At 37.4% G+C, this 12,415-nt stretch overlaps 1 protein-coding gene across 1 annotated transcript in view; it reads left to right on the forward strand.

Moving 5' to 3' along the window:
• Positions 1 to 1,009: 1,009 nt before the first annotated feature.
• Positions 1,010 to 12,415, forward strand: part of LOC110457269 (DDB1- and CUL4-associated factor 1-like) — a 42,622-nt gene continuing 31,216 nt past the window's right edge. The window contains exons 1-14 of the mRNA XM_021508472.1: positions 1,010 to 1,109; positions 1,484 to 1,599; positions 2,218 to 2,294; positions 2,883 to 2,956; positions 3,271 to 3,390; positions 3,856 to 3,999; positions 4,680 to 5,424; positions 6,001 to 6,134; positions 6,716 to 6,817; positions 7,286 to 7,444; positions 7,584 to 7,624; positions 8,150 to 8,288; positions 8,859 to 9,068; positions 9,917 to 10,086. Coding sequence (XP_021364147.1) covers positions 1,502 to 1,599; positions 2,218 to 2,294; positions 2,883 to 2,956; positions 3,271 to 3,390; positions 3,856 to 3,999; positions 4,680 to 5,424; positions 6,001 to 6,134; positions 6,716 to 6,817; positions 7,286 to 7,444; positions 7,584 to 7,624; positions 8,150 to 8,288; positions 8,859 to 9,068; positions 9,917 to 10,086 — 2,213 coding nt within the window. The 5' untranslated portion in view covers positions 1,010 to 1,109; positions 1,484 to 1,501. The remainder of the gene's footprint in view (positions 1,110 to 1,483; positions 1,600 to 2,217; positions 2,295 to 2,882; positions 2,957 to 3,270; positions 3,391 to 3,855; positions 4,000 to 4,679; positions 5,425 to 6,000; positions 6,135 to 6,715; positions 6,818 to 7,285; positions 7,445 to 7,583; positions 7,625 to 8,149; positions 8,289 to 8,858; positions 9,069 to 9,916; positions 10,087 to 12,415) is intronic.

A 12,415-nucleotide genomic window follows, 5' to 3' on the forward strand; every position in this document is an offset into this window, starting at 1 on the left:
TCTGTGTACTCTGGTTTTCTTGCACCTGACTTAAACAGTCCTGCATAGCCCATTCTTAAATGACCATTCATGGCTCTTAATAGGATGCATGTAAAGCACAAACGAAACTAAGCTATATGGGTCGTAAAATTAGAGTTATAGACAGAAATATTGTCACAGCCAGTCGAGAAGTCATGTCTGTTACATAATGCAATAAATTCCATAATTCATTTCAAGATTTGTCAACATTTACCGTTGCTAACGACAGGCCAAATAATAATGTTATCCTTAATGACCATATGTATATGGTTCTAATTAACATTTGTTTGTAATTTCAATAAATTTAAAAATTGGGACATTCTTTCAGTGTAGGTCAACCTGATTTATTTGAATAAACTTGATATTTTTTAGCCATGCAATGCAAGTAACTAATTTATTGGCAAAATAGTATACGTAACTCACACGAGAAGAGGTTTTTTAACAGTTTATAATAAGAACATTTATCTGGTCAAAATAATATTTATTCCTAGCAACATACACCACAAATCTATGGAGGCCTTCAATGACCAAGGTCAAGGTAATCTATCTGAACAAACTAATGATGGCATTATATATCAAGAATAATGTGCATTCAGATTGTGGTTGTTTGAAGTTTTCGGCACACTTGATTCTTTTAAACTTGAACATCAGTAAGTATCTTTACTCAAGACAATCATTCCTACAAGTTGCCATTATAAATTCAATGCATTTTAGGTATTGGAATGTATATTGATTTTAGTACTGCCATCATATGAAAATTTTGACGTGCAACTATACATGATCTTTAATTTAATGTGTGGCAATGTAATTCATTAAAAAAATAACGTTCACCTCAATCAGATATATTTGACTGCTTCTTTAACAACAATATCATTAAAATGATTAATATTGGAATCTTTTCAAGCCACCGCTCAACCATAAAATGTATCGATTGGACCCCGTCGTGGGCCCCACGACCATTTTGGTTCGAAACAGTGGCTCCATGTACCAAGTCGCCTAGCTTTACATAAGAAATGGAAGACGCATGGTAGAATGCGGGAAATCCATGTGAACTTTGTTTTGGTTTTATGTTCCAGCGATTTATGAGAAAAGTAAGTATCTTTTGTGTGAATTAACTTTGCAAGATATATTAAACTCGTGGATAAGTTCAGCGATATAAGCAAATAGTGATGTCGATGAGGCTGATTTCACAACAAAATGAAATGTTTTCTATCGTCAATTTCAACAAAATGAAAAAGTCAGCTGTTTCGAAGGTATGATATGATGCTGACAGTTCAAGAATTATTACGATTTAAAATGGAAAGTATGGCTCACAAGGGCCATATTTTTGGCAAGATATTTATGACTTGAAAAATTTGTACCTTGCAAACTAATATTAACTTTACTTTCGTCTCGATCACTGATCTACCTAAGACTCTGGTCTAGTAACAGTGTCATGGATATTTTGCACACAATTTGATTTCAGAAAACAATTTGAAACAAGATGGCAGCACTAGACTCAATGGCAGAACTCACAGGTTTATTGGAACAATGGGGTAGAGAGCAGACAACAGCAACTAGCCCCATCCATATCCTTGCAAGGTACAATAACCAGAAGAAGAATCGGCCCATTCAGTATAGGCCTACTTGAAAAACATATATAGCTACCAGTCCCATGAATGTCCTCATAGGCCACCAGCCTAATTTAAGTGCCCCCCCCCCCCCCAAATTAAAAAAGAATCCCCATTAATAAGGCATACATATATATAGCATATAATGTTTAAATGTCATCATGCATGGATAACCTTTTTTTTTATTTCTATCTTTTAAATTCATGCCATTGATCATGAGACAATAAAGGTGAGTAAAAATCCAACTTTTGATACAAACAATTATCCCCCTCCCCCCCCAAAAAAACCCACCCCAAATTGTCAATTAGATACTGTTCACACAAAGCACGGTGGGAAATATACAACAACAATTTACTCATCATGTTCTTTGCTATGGTGAGAATGACACATTTACATATGCTCATTCTTGCTTCTAATGATCTGTTTAGAAACCTACTATATATCCTAATGATATTAACGTTAACCCTCTCAGAGGAAGCAAGCTAGTAGTATATGCTAGCTAGCGTGTAACTTACATTTCTAGTAAGTTGATCCAAGCTTTTGACAACAAAAATCACGCTTATTTCATTGTTTATTTGGACTATTTCAGAATCTCTGAGTTGATGGAGAAGGAGACAGAATCCTACTATAAGATGGACCCTGACCCATTTGATGACCGGCACCCAGGTTAACAACAATTAAGATTTCATCAGATTATAATTTTGTCCGTTACATATATGAGTATAGGCATTGTTCTTGTTTATATATTTTGAGGATGAAATATATTGTTTCCATCAGACTTAGACATTTTCATCTGAATTTGAAAAAGTGAAATTCCTTAGCTGAAGAAAATTCATAAATAAAATAAAAGTTTGCTTTGGATTTAGCAGAACACAATTTCATTACAAAATTTTCTTTGTACTAATTTTATTTCAAGGTGGACAACTTTATGATTTATAGCTAGTATTCTTTAAAAATCCAGAAAAATTGGCTTGACGATTGGCTCAGCTTTTAACTTAAGAAAATAGCAGTTTGCAAAGTAATTTGGGGGGGGGGGGCAAATGTCTTTAAGGCAAGATTGTCTCTAAGACAGATTTCAATTGTAATGTAACTTTGGATATCAGAATTAAGACGTGTTTCATAAGTATCTATTTAATGATAGTAGATAAATCAGTTAAGATAGGAAGAGTGAACTATGTTTTATAACATATGACAAAAAATCGACGTAAATTATTTTTAGTACCTTTACTATCGTCAGTAATCTTTGATTTACAGGACGAGCTAATCCCACATGTGCACTGGGACACTTGATGAAAGCCTTATTTAAAAATGAAGACTTTATGAATAAGGTATTGTAACATCCCATTCATTAAACTGTGTCAGTGGACATCAATATCACTGACATCATAACCAAATAATGTAATTCTCATGTGTGTTTTTTTAATACAATTTCACAGTGAAGTTATCCACAAAATGTTACCAAAAAATATGTGCAAACTTGTGCAACAGTTCAGTACTGAATAAGTGATACTGATAAAACAAGTGAAATATATGGAATTTTGCATTAAAAAAGCATTGAGAGGTTCCATTGTGTAAAGATGCATCAAGGGAGGTAATTTGTAAACAGTTTGTAAGGTATACTATGTGTGTGGTGTCCCTATAGCTGGTCAGTCAGTACCTGATGAGCAGTCGTGACCAGCAGTACGATCTACAAGCAGCAGCCTGCCGACTTCTGCTGGCCTTACTCCCAGGACTGGAGCCGTCCATTGTATTTCAGGAAACGGTAAGTGTTCAGGGTCAGTGACCGATGGCTGTTGAAGAAGACAATGATTCTATGAAAATCCTTGTTTCTATAAAATTTTGGAGAGAAGTTATGTCTGAAGTATAGAAGAATCTCCTCATTAATCAGGACTTTATTTGTCCATTACACTATTAACTCATTATAATTACGCTTATCTAGGGTAAACAATTTGCTCAGTGTTGAATTTGTAGTTTCTGAATTGTTTGGTTTTATGTTTTCTAATTCAAAAAGTTGCAGACATTTTGAATTTCTGTATTCACCATTGTGTAAATATGTAGGGAACTGTATAATGATGGAGCATTATAAATGTTTGTAAAAATACTGTCTTAAACCTTGGCAGCGGTCAGATGTGTGGACGCTAATTTGTGAAGCGATATTTCATAACAGTGGGTTTTAAATCAGTAACTCTCATATGTTGGCGAAATAACTTGATGATTGATCACACAGGAGGGCTTGGTGCGTAAACTGTTACACTGGGCGGAGACGAGTGAAGACCCACTGCGGTCCTACGCCATCGGAGTGCTGGCTGGTGCCATGGAAATACACGATGTCGCAGCTAACTTCAAGGATGTCAACAGTGGCCATAAGCTGGTGAGCTGTCTGTCTTGTGTGTCCAAGCCACCCCAAAAATACATCCTTTGATTCCAGTAACTCTATATGTTATTGCTACCTACCCTAAATTTAGCAAGTTTTTTCGCCAATTTGATGCATGCACTGTTAAACAAGTACTGGTAGCTCGGCAAGATGCATGCTAGGTAACAGCTATGTAAAATTATTTTCAGAAATATCTAAAGATTCGCCTACCCAATGCTGTACTTTTCACAAATGTTACCATTAACGCAGTAACATTTCTTTATGCCCTGAGTTGCCCCATACATTTTACCTGTACAACAGACTACAGAATTTACCTCTTTGTTTCAAGGGCTTGTTTTGGGGCCATTGGGCTGAAATTCTGTCTCATTCGAAATGGTGCAAATTTTCCAGAATATCTTAAAAAATATCTTCAAAAAACTGTTTGATGATATCTTTTAGGGAAATAATTTGAAGAAAAAGGAAAGAGTAAACAAGTGGTGATTTCATTGACACTAACAGAGCCGATACAACAGTGATTGGTCTGTCTCCTTAATACTGTTAGAAAATCAACTGCAAGGAAAAACTTCTTGCACGATTTGGGTTTGCACCCAAGTGGAATCGTGACCACGACAATTTGTACAGAACCTGTCCAGGTGCCTGTGATATGACGTCATTACAGCGTTGTCTTTATATTTAAGGTTTCTCTGATGTTGAGGCGGCTACATGACCTTAAGGCTCAGATGGAGCAGGAGAACATGGAACAGACTGGTAAATCAGACGATAACCAAAGATTCTTCTCCATGTTTGATGCACACAAATCAGACCGCACCCCCGACAAAACGGACAGAGGTAGTACAAGTGGCAAAAAGACTGGCAGTCCTGGGAAATCTGTATGTGATACGCCTAATACCTCCGATAGCCATTGTAGTGGTGGCTTAGCTAGTACGCCAGTCAGTAGTGATAGACGAGACTTAAATACTCTATTGAAATTCGTGGATTCTAGCACGCCAGTCAAACACTCTAGCGACAGTAGCTGTGGTGAGCAAGATTTAGATATACCAGTGAAACCCTCTGATATTAGTAAACAAGTCAAATCTTCCAATGACAATAGTTGTGGTCAACAAGATTTAAATATACCAGTGAGACCGACTGGTTCCTGTTCGCCAGTGAAACCTCCTAGTAGCAGTATTCAAACACAACAAGACGATTTAAAATTTGTGAAACCAAATTGTCAAAGTACTGAAAAATATTGTGTCAAAGAAAGCAGCAGCCCAGAAAAGATTTCCACAACGGAACCACAGGATGGTAGAGACGGAAGTCCAGGAAAGGCTGGAAACAAACGGTCCTATCGTCAGATGGCCATGAAGAGGGCTCTGTCTCCTAGCTACTACAGTGAGGAAATTTACAGATTTAAACGCTCAAGAACACGGGAGGATTCTGTTGGTCAGTGTCGAATATTGTCCTGCTCAGTTAGTAGTACTGTTGTATGTATTGAAAAAGCTTCTCATGTGAGTCGAATTTACTCTTCGGTAAATATCTCATAGATTTTGAAAAAAAGGCCTTTTAAGATGTTTGCCCTTGTTTCCTTCAACATGTATCCAAACCTGTGTTTGAATTAAATCTTCTGTTTTGAAATTTCCAATACTGTAAGTATCTGAATGATTTGACAGAAAAAAATTGACCTTGTGTTGAAATCAGCATCCTGAGCTTCTCAAGGGTGAAATCAATGAAAATGAGAGCGAAATATTGTTTTGAATATTTCCTGCCATATGAAGCTATTTAACAAATTTAGTAAACGTTTGTTTTTTTCTGAATCAAAATGTTTCAGAATCCAAAATGTAAACACTTTGCCTGGGAAAAAGTGCAACATTGGAATAGGTTAAGTATTATTAAGAATTAAGTTAAGATTAAAGGTTGAATACATTTTATGTACAACATTTATACTAGAAGAAGATGTTCATTGTAACAAAAACATTTTAAACTGTGATGCAGTACGTGTGCATTTTATGCAATTTGTAGGTGAATTCAGCAACAGTAGCTGGGCGGAGATGGAGCCATATGTGATTGGGACGTTCTGTCTGTCACCATTGTCTACAGCCATGAAGCAGAGACTGATCCTACAATACCTCACTCCCATGGGGGAGTACCAGGAGGTAGGTGAAAGGTCACTTTTATGACAGAGGTTACCAAGAGGTTTATTCAAGGTACAACATCGGGGGCAAAGGTTATCAAGATTTGGGTCAAATGTCATCTTGAGGTCATTGATTACCAGGAGTTGGGTTGAAAGTAAAAAATGAGAACAGAAGTTAACAGGATGAAGGTGAAAGGTCATGGTGGTAAAGGTTACTAGAAAGTCTAATAGGTCAAGGTCACCAAGGGGAGAGAGGGAGACCAATGTTGACAAGAAGTAGGGTCAAACACACTATGTGGAGCATATATGTATGCAAACAATAACAATTAGGTTCAAGCTCGCTATCTTGGTAGATATTAAGAGTGAAGCTTGAAGCAAAAATATCATTTGGGATTAGGGGAAATCTTGATAGGTTGAGGCAGATTTAACATGGTGGCATAAATTATCTGTAAATGAGTTAAAGGTCACAAAAGCGGCAAGAAAGTCTACCCAAATATTGGTTCACGGTGTAGAATGTAGGATGGAGGTCAAAATTTGGAGAACCAAATTGGACATTGAAGGTCCAAAGTATTGAAAGTTTATGTTAATTGAAAATTGTTGCAGCTGATATCTGCTGCATTTGAGCACAACGCTGTGGACCTGATTTTCTACTACATCGACTTGAAGTGCAACAAAGACATCAGGCTGGCTTTTGAAGCACTGAAGGTGAGAAAATGCTGCATCATGATTTGTATGTATTTTGTTACAGATGAGAAGGATCAACATTCACTAAACCATATCAATCAAACATCAAAGAGCTCTTTAACTCATCACCTGCACTCAGGAACATGGGCCCATGGGCAGTTGATCAATGTTTGTTACCTGTAAGTTCAAGATTAAAATAAACTGTGAATGACTGATACATCAGGGATTTCCTGTGTATTTTGGAAATTACCATCTTCCTTTACCAGGGGAAATGTGATGGAATCAAAGTGTCTAAATGATTGTCTCTTATTTATTTTAAGATGATAGGAAATTTCTTAAATTAGGTTTAAAAAGGGATCTTTAAGAAAGAAAAAAAAAGGCATAAGAAATTGAGTTAGATAAAATATTGAAATCAAATACCTAGGACAATAGTTAACTGCAAAGTTGAGACCTTTTTAACCAACTAACTAACAATTCCACTACAAACAGTACCTGGCCACACTGATGTGTCATAAGAAGTTTGCCATCGAGTTCCTCCAGATGAGTGGACTGCAGAGGCTGCTGAGTGTGTATCGTCCCTCCATCGCCGCCACAGGGGTGTCCCTGTGTGTATACTACCTCTCCTACTTCGAGGATGTCTTAGAAAGGGTGAGTATTAACCGAAGTCAAGTGTTACCTGGAGTAAAATATTACCTAGGGTCACATATTTGTTCAATACTGTCTGGATTGCCAAATTCTAAATGTTAAACTTGAGATGGAGGCTTAATGAAAAATATCTATGTTTCAGGTTTGCCTATTGCCAGAACATGTGTTGTCCCATCTTGTCAGGTAAGCAGTCTAGCTAATGTTGTACATGCATAACATAAAGAATTTAAGAACAAAGGCTAACTGTGATGCTAGTATGTGATATACATGTAGATAAGTTTAGAAGAATTGGTCATTTAGGTTTTGAAAAAAAATGTTATATTCTGGTTCAATATTGATGACATAAATACATATACATTTCCGTGTGTCTGAACCTGAGCACTATCACTTCTGAACCTAGGAACATTTCCCCTGCTATTAGTGTGTACTGATTGATGAAAACTCATTATGTATTATTAGAAACCCCGTCTTTTCTTTCAAACAAAACTTTGGTCCATATTGGGTCCCATATAAACTGGTTTCACTGATGCACTTTTCTTCAGAGTTCATGAACCTGGTTTATTTGACCTCTACCGAATGAGCTTAAGAGAAATTCTTCCTAGCCGAGCCGGCAGGAAACAGCTAGTATTTTACCAGGGTGACAAAAGTAAACAATAGTTAACAATGTTACTCACTCCCGTATTAAATGTTGCGCATTGCCTGTTTCAGCTACACATTATGGTTGATGGAGTGCTCCCATGATTCCAGCCGTTGCCATGCGGCCATGTTTTTTGGGATGGCCTTCCCATTCAGAGTGATATTAGACCTGTTTGACCAGAAGGATGGCCTGAGGCGACTCTTCAATGTGGTAAGTGACAAGGCATGGCCATTTCCTATTCAAGATTGGTGAAGGTAATTATTTGACATGGAGCAGCATTGGGCTAGGGAGACCAGGACCTAAAAGGGAGATAAATTAATTGTAGCACAAACAAAAGCCAAAAAACAAAAACAATGTTCATTAAAGTAAAAGGATATTGGCATGGAGCATTTCTAACCCCAAGGAATTCGATTTTGGTATGAATGAGGAAGGGAGGGGAGCTCTGGGGATTGAGGGATAGAAGTAAAAATAAGTCCAGAGAGGAGGGGGGGGGGGGGGGGGGGGGTAATATTGCAAAATTACTCCATAATACAAGTTTGTGCAAAGAAATGGCCTTAACAAACTTTGGGCAAAAGAAGTTAGAATCTAACAATGATCCATCAGTTGTGGAGTATATGGCATTAACCTGCCGTGCTTGCTTGTTTGTTTGGCCTTGATAACAGGTGATCCAAGCCCATTAGGCCTCTTGTTAAAGTCTTTTCAGATAGAGAGTGAATTTAACACAGTAAGGGGACTATTTGATTGACAGTGCATATATGTAGTTGTTGTGTGTTGTGTTAGGTGAGTACACTAGAGATATTGAATGTGGAAAATCGACGGGACAGCCTGAACGAGGACCAGATCTTTACGATGAGGCAGTCAGCGCGACATGTGTCCCTTGCCATGAAGAGATACTTCGAGGCACATCTGGCACACAAAGTTGATGAAATCCGACGCTCTCATGCCCGAAATGATGGCGGGTCACCGGTCCAGGAAAACCCCGCCTACAAGGTGTGTTACTGTATCTTGCTGAATTTTCATGTAAACTGTCACAATAAATCTATCATTATACAACATTTCTATATAGTGTCTCATCTGAGGAAATTACTTTTCTAGGAAATTACTATCAACTTACTCAATCGTGCTGAACACTGAAGATACAAAAGACATACACAACACAGTAGGAGAGTGTGGGCTTTAGGGCTGCAACGAGACATTAACGTGACAATAACATATGTATCACAATACTACGGTCACAATACGATACAGTGGTCACAACACATACAGTAACATTAGAAGCAAAGAAAAAAGATATAAAAGCTACAAATAGACTTGGTCCAAAGTGGACATGACTTTAAAATGTTTCATACAATTCACGTCTTTTCACATGTATGCTAAGCTGGAGCTTCACTCGCCATGTTAGAACGGATATGAGTAGACTAAATTCAGAAACAAGAAAATCTGTAAAATCTGGTAGGTGTATCATGACCTCCAAAAAAATATTGTGTATCGTAGCGTATTCCAAATACACGATATATCGTGTGGTTGCAGCCCCAGTGGGAACAGCCTTACTCAAGCACATATAAAAACTGAACAAATAGGCAAGTACTTGTGTGTACTGGGGAGTTTTCAGCCAGTGTAGTATTTGCCCTACAATGGTAAATTTCAAGTTTGACTAGTGCTAATTTCACCCTTAACAGTACTAATATTGGTAATCTGATAAATTTACTCTCATAATGGAGGGAGAATAGGACAAAAGTTGATCTCTGATCAACAGTTTCTATCAGTGAGTGCTCAGTTGGGATTGACAGGTGAGGCAGAGTTCTTACCTTAAAATCTATCGATCATGTTCATTTCAGGCCATTAAGTTGAGTCCGGAGCTTGTCCAGGAGAATGTGGAGCTGATGATGGAGCTGATGCCAGTACGCGTACACTGGGCTCCGGAAGCGACCTTTCACAAACTCGGCGGACTCCAGCTACTGTCACAGCTTATCGCCATGGCTCCCAGCTGGAACAACTACCCAGGAAAGTTAGTACACCATGTTTTTTTGCAATCAACATAGAAACATTCAGATTTTGCATACCAAGGTTTAAAGTTCCGGTACTTATTTAAGAACAGCCATCTGTTTACTGTCTTGTGTCTCTCCACATAAGCAACATGGGGTTTTGTTTTGATATTTTGTAAATATTGGAAAAGAAAAAAAGTTCTTCGTTAACAATACCAAATGTTAAATTGACTCTTAGAATCGTTAATCAATCAATTCTTTACCATTAACTTTTATCAAAGTCATGTATTGTATATAAAGGGTGTTATTGCTTTATTTCAATGTTACTTTATGGAATATTAATGCTTTTTAGCTAAGGCGTTAGCCGCCAGCTATTGGTATTACTTTAGTTAATGAGCTCAGATATTCATAAATGTCGATTTCACACAGACGGCCTCTAGCGGTAGTCACTGGTACTAAATTGAATCATATACCGGACCTACTGTCTTTATTATGCGTAACTTTGGACTCAAATGCACTTGAATGGCTTGTAAATATCATTACTTTTCTTTATAGAACATATGATCTTATCACAACGTCGTATTCTTATTGAAAATGCACCCTGTTTATCTCAATCGGGAACTGCTACTTGAATGTAGGTCATGCATGCTACACGCAACTTCCGGTAAAAATACTTCAGTTAATGAGCTCAGATATTCATAAACGAGACATAACGTCACCTTCTAGTAATACTAAACAAACTGCAAATAAAATCCATTACCACGGACTCAAGTTCACTCAAACGTCATTGGATATAATCTTATTCTTAGTTAGAACTAAGTATCCTTCTAAAACTTCGTATTTACTCTTGGAACTGTCGCTGGATTAACCCTTTACACGGAAATATTGTCCTGTGATTGGCTAAAATTGGTGACATTTACGTCCCTGTTTACAATTATATATTGCGTGGTCAGAGCTATGAAGCGGTCCTGTTCCAACTAACTGAGGATAATCAAAAGTGCTAATCAGTAATAATATATCTGATTCACGCTTCATATGATTATAATGTTATCAAAATATTGCATATTCGTTCATCGTTAAAATAACAAATCCTTACTAAAAACTCTAAAAAAAGAAACGACGGCCATGTTAGATCACGCGTGATGTTATCCGTTTCCTTATATGGCCTTCACGGCCAAATATAGTATTACTACTGATGCGGTCATGTTTACTACAATTTCCATATTTGGTCATGACACCCATATTTAGACGTCTGACCTATATCGGAAAGATTGAGGAAGTTTCCAACATGGCAGTCAATTAGGATTTCGCTTGCACTTGTTACGTAAACTTGATAATTTAACGAAATATAAGGCGGAGTATAACTTACAATTATGTAGGAGATCAACATAAAAAGTTCATATTACAAACCTATTAATGGATACGGATCCTGTCAATTAATTCTAAAATCGCCTCCGTGTGATTCACACCAGGCTTGCCTAACTAAAATGGGATCAACCGGCCGGGGCAGATGAGACCGGGAATCATGTTAGAACTAGCCACTGTCCTTCTCTAGTTCCATATTGGTATTCTAACCTGAAGGCTTTTTTTACCTTCGCAGTATTATCATTTTGTTCTATTTTCATCATAAGATATGCTATTGCATTTTTATATCGCCTTCTCGCTAATTACAGCTCAGCCAGAAACGAAAATATGCTCCGATAGGCCTACATTTTATATGTCTGTTGGTGTGATTTGTGTTTTTCGTTTATTGAAGTATTACCATATAACAGGACTCTTTTATTTCAATATACACAAAAACAACAACACCTTCGGAATGATTTCAGACATATACTGCGGGAAAACACGAGTGATCTCCCTTACATTTAGACATGCGCACATTTTACTTTCGTTTTGTGTAGGCCTAGACATCATTCGCAACGCGAAGCGGAAAAGACGAAAATGCAGGCGAGTGTTGACTTAATGTTAGGCATGTTGTTTAAGCAGCATTGACAATGAACAATATACATACACTTCTGCAACGTTTACCTACTACTGATTCATAAATAAGGCTATGTATCCCGATTTCGGTGACTTGTGGCCAAGCATGCGGCCGAAGCCGCAGAGAATGGCGCATGTTGTCAGCGGCGATGACAAAAAGGAAGGTGCTTCTACGGTATGTATAGCAGTTATTATGCAAAAACAAACATAATAAACGGACGTTTTACTCTAGTGAATTACAGCGTCACGAGGAACGTCTTTCTCCAGACGTGTTGCAAAATTTTCGAACTGCTTAGTTGCAAACTGATTTCACTTAAGCGTTGTTTGTGAGGATATTTGGCCTTACATTTCTTCTCATTCAGTTAAAAAAAA

This window comes from Mizuhopecten yessoensis, unplaced genomic scaffold, assembly GCF_002113885.1.
Source record: "Mizuhopecten yessoensis strain PY_sf001 unplaced genomic scaffold, ASM211388v2 scaffold9073, whole genome shotgun sequence".
Lineage (NCBI taxonomy): Eukaryota > Metazoa > Mollusca > Bivalvia > Pectinida > Pectinidae > Mizuhopecten > Mizuhopecten yessoensis.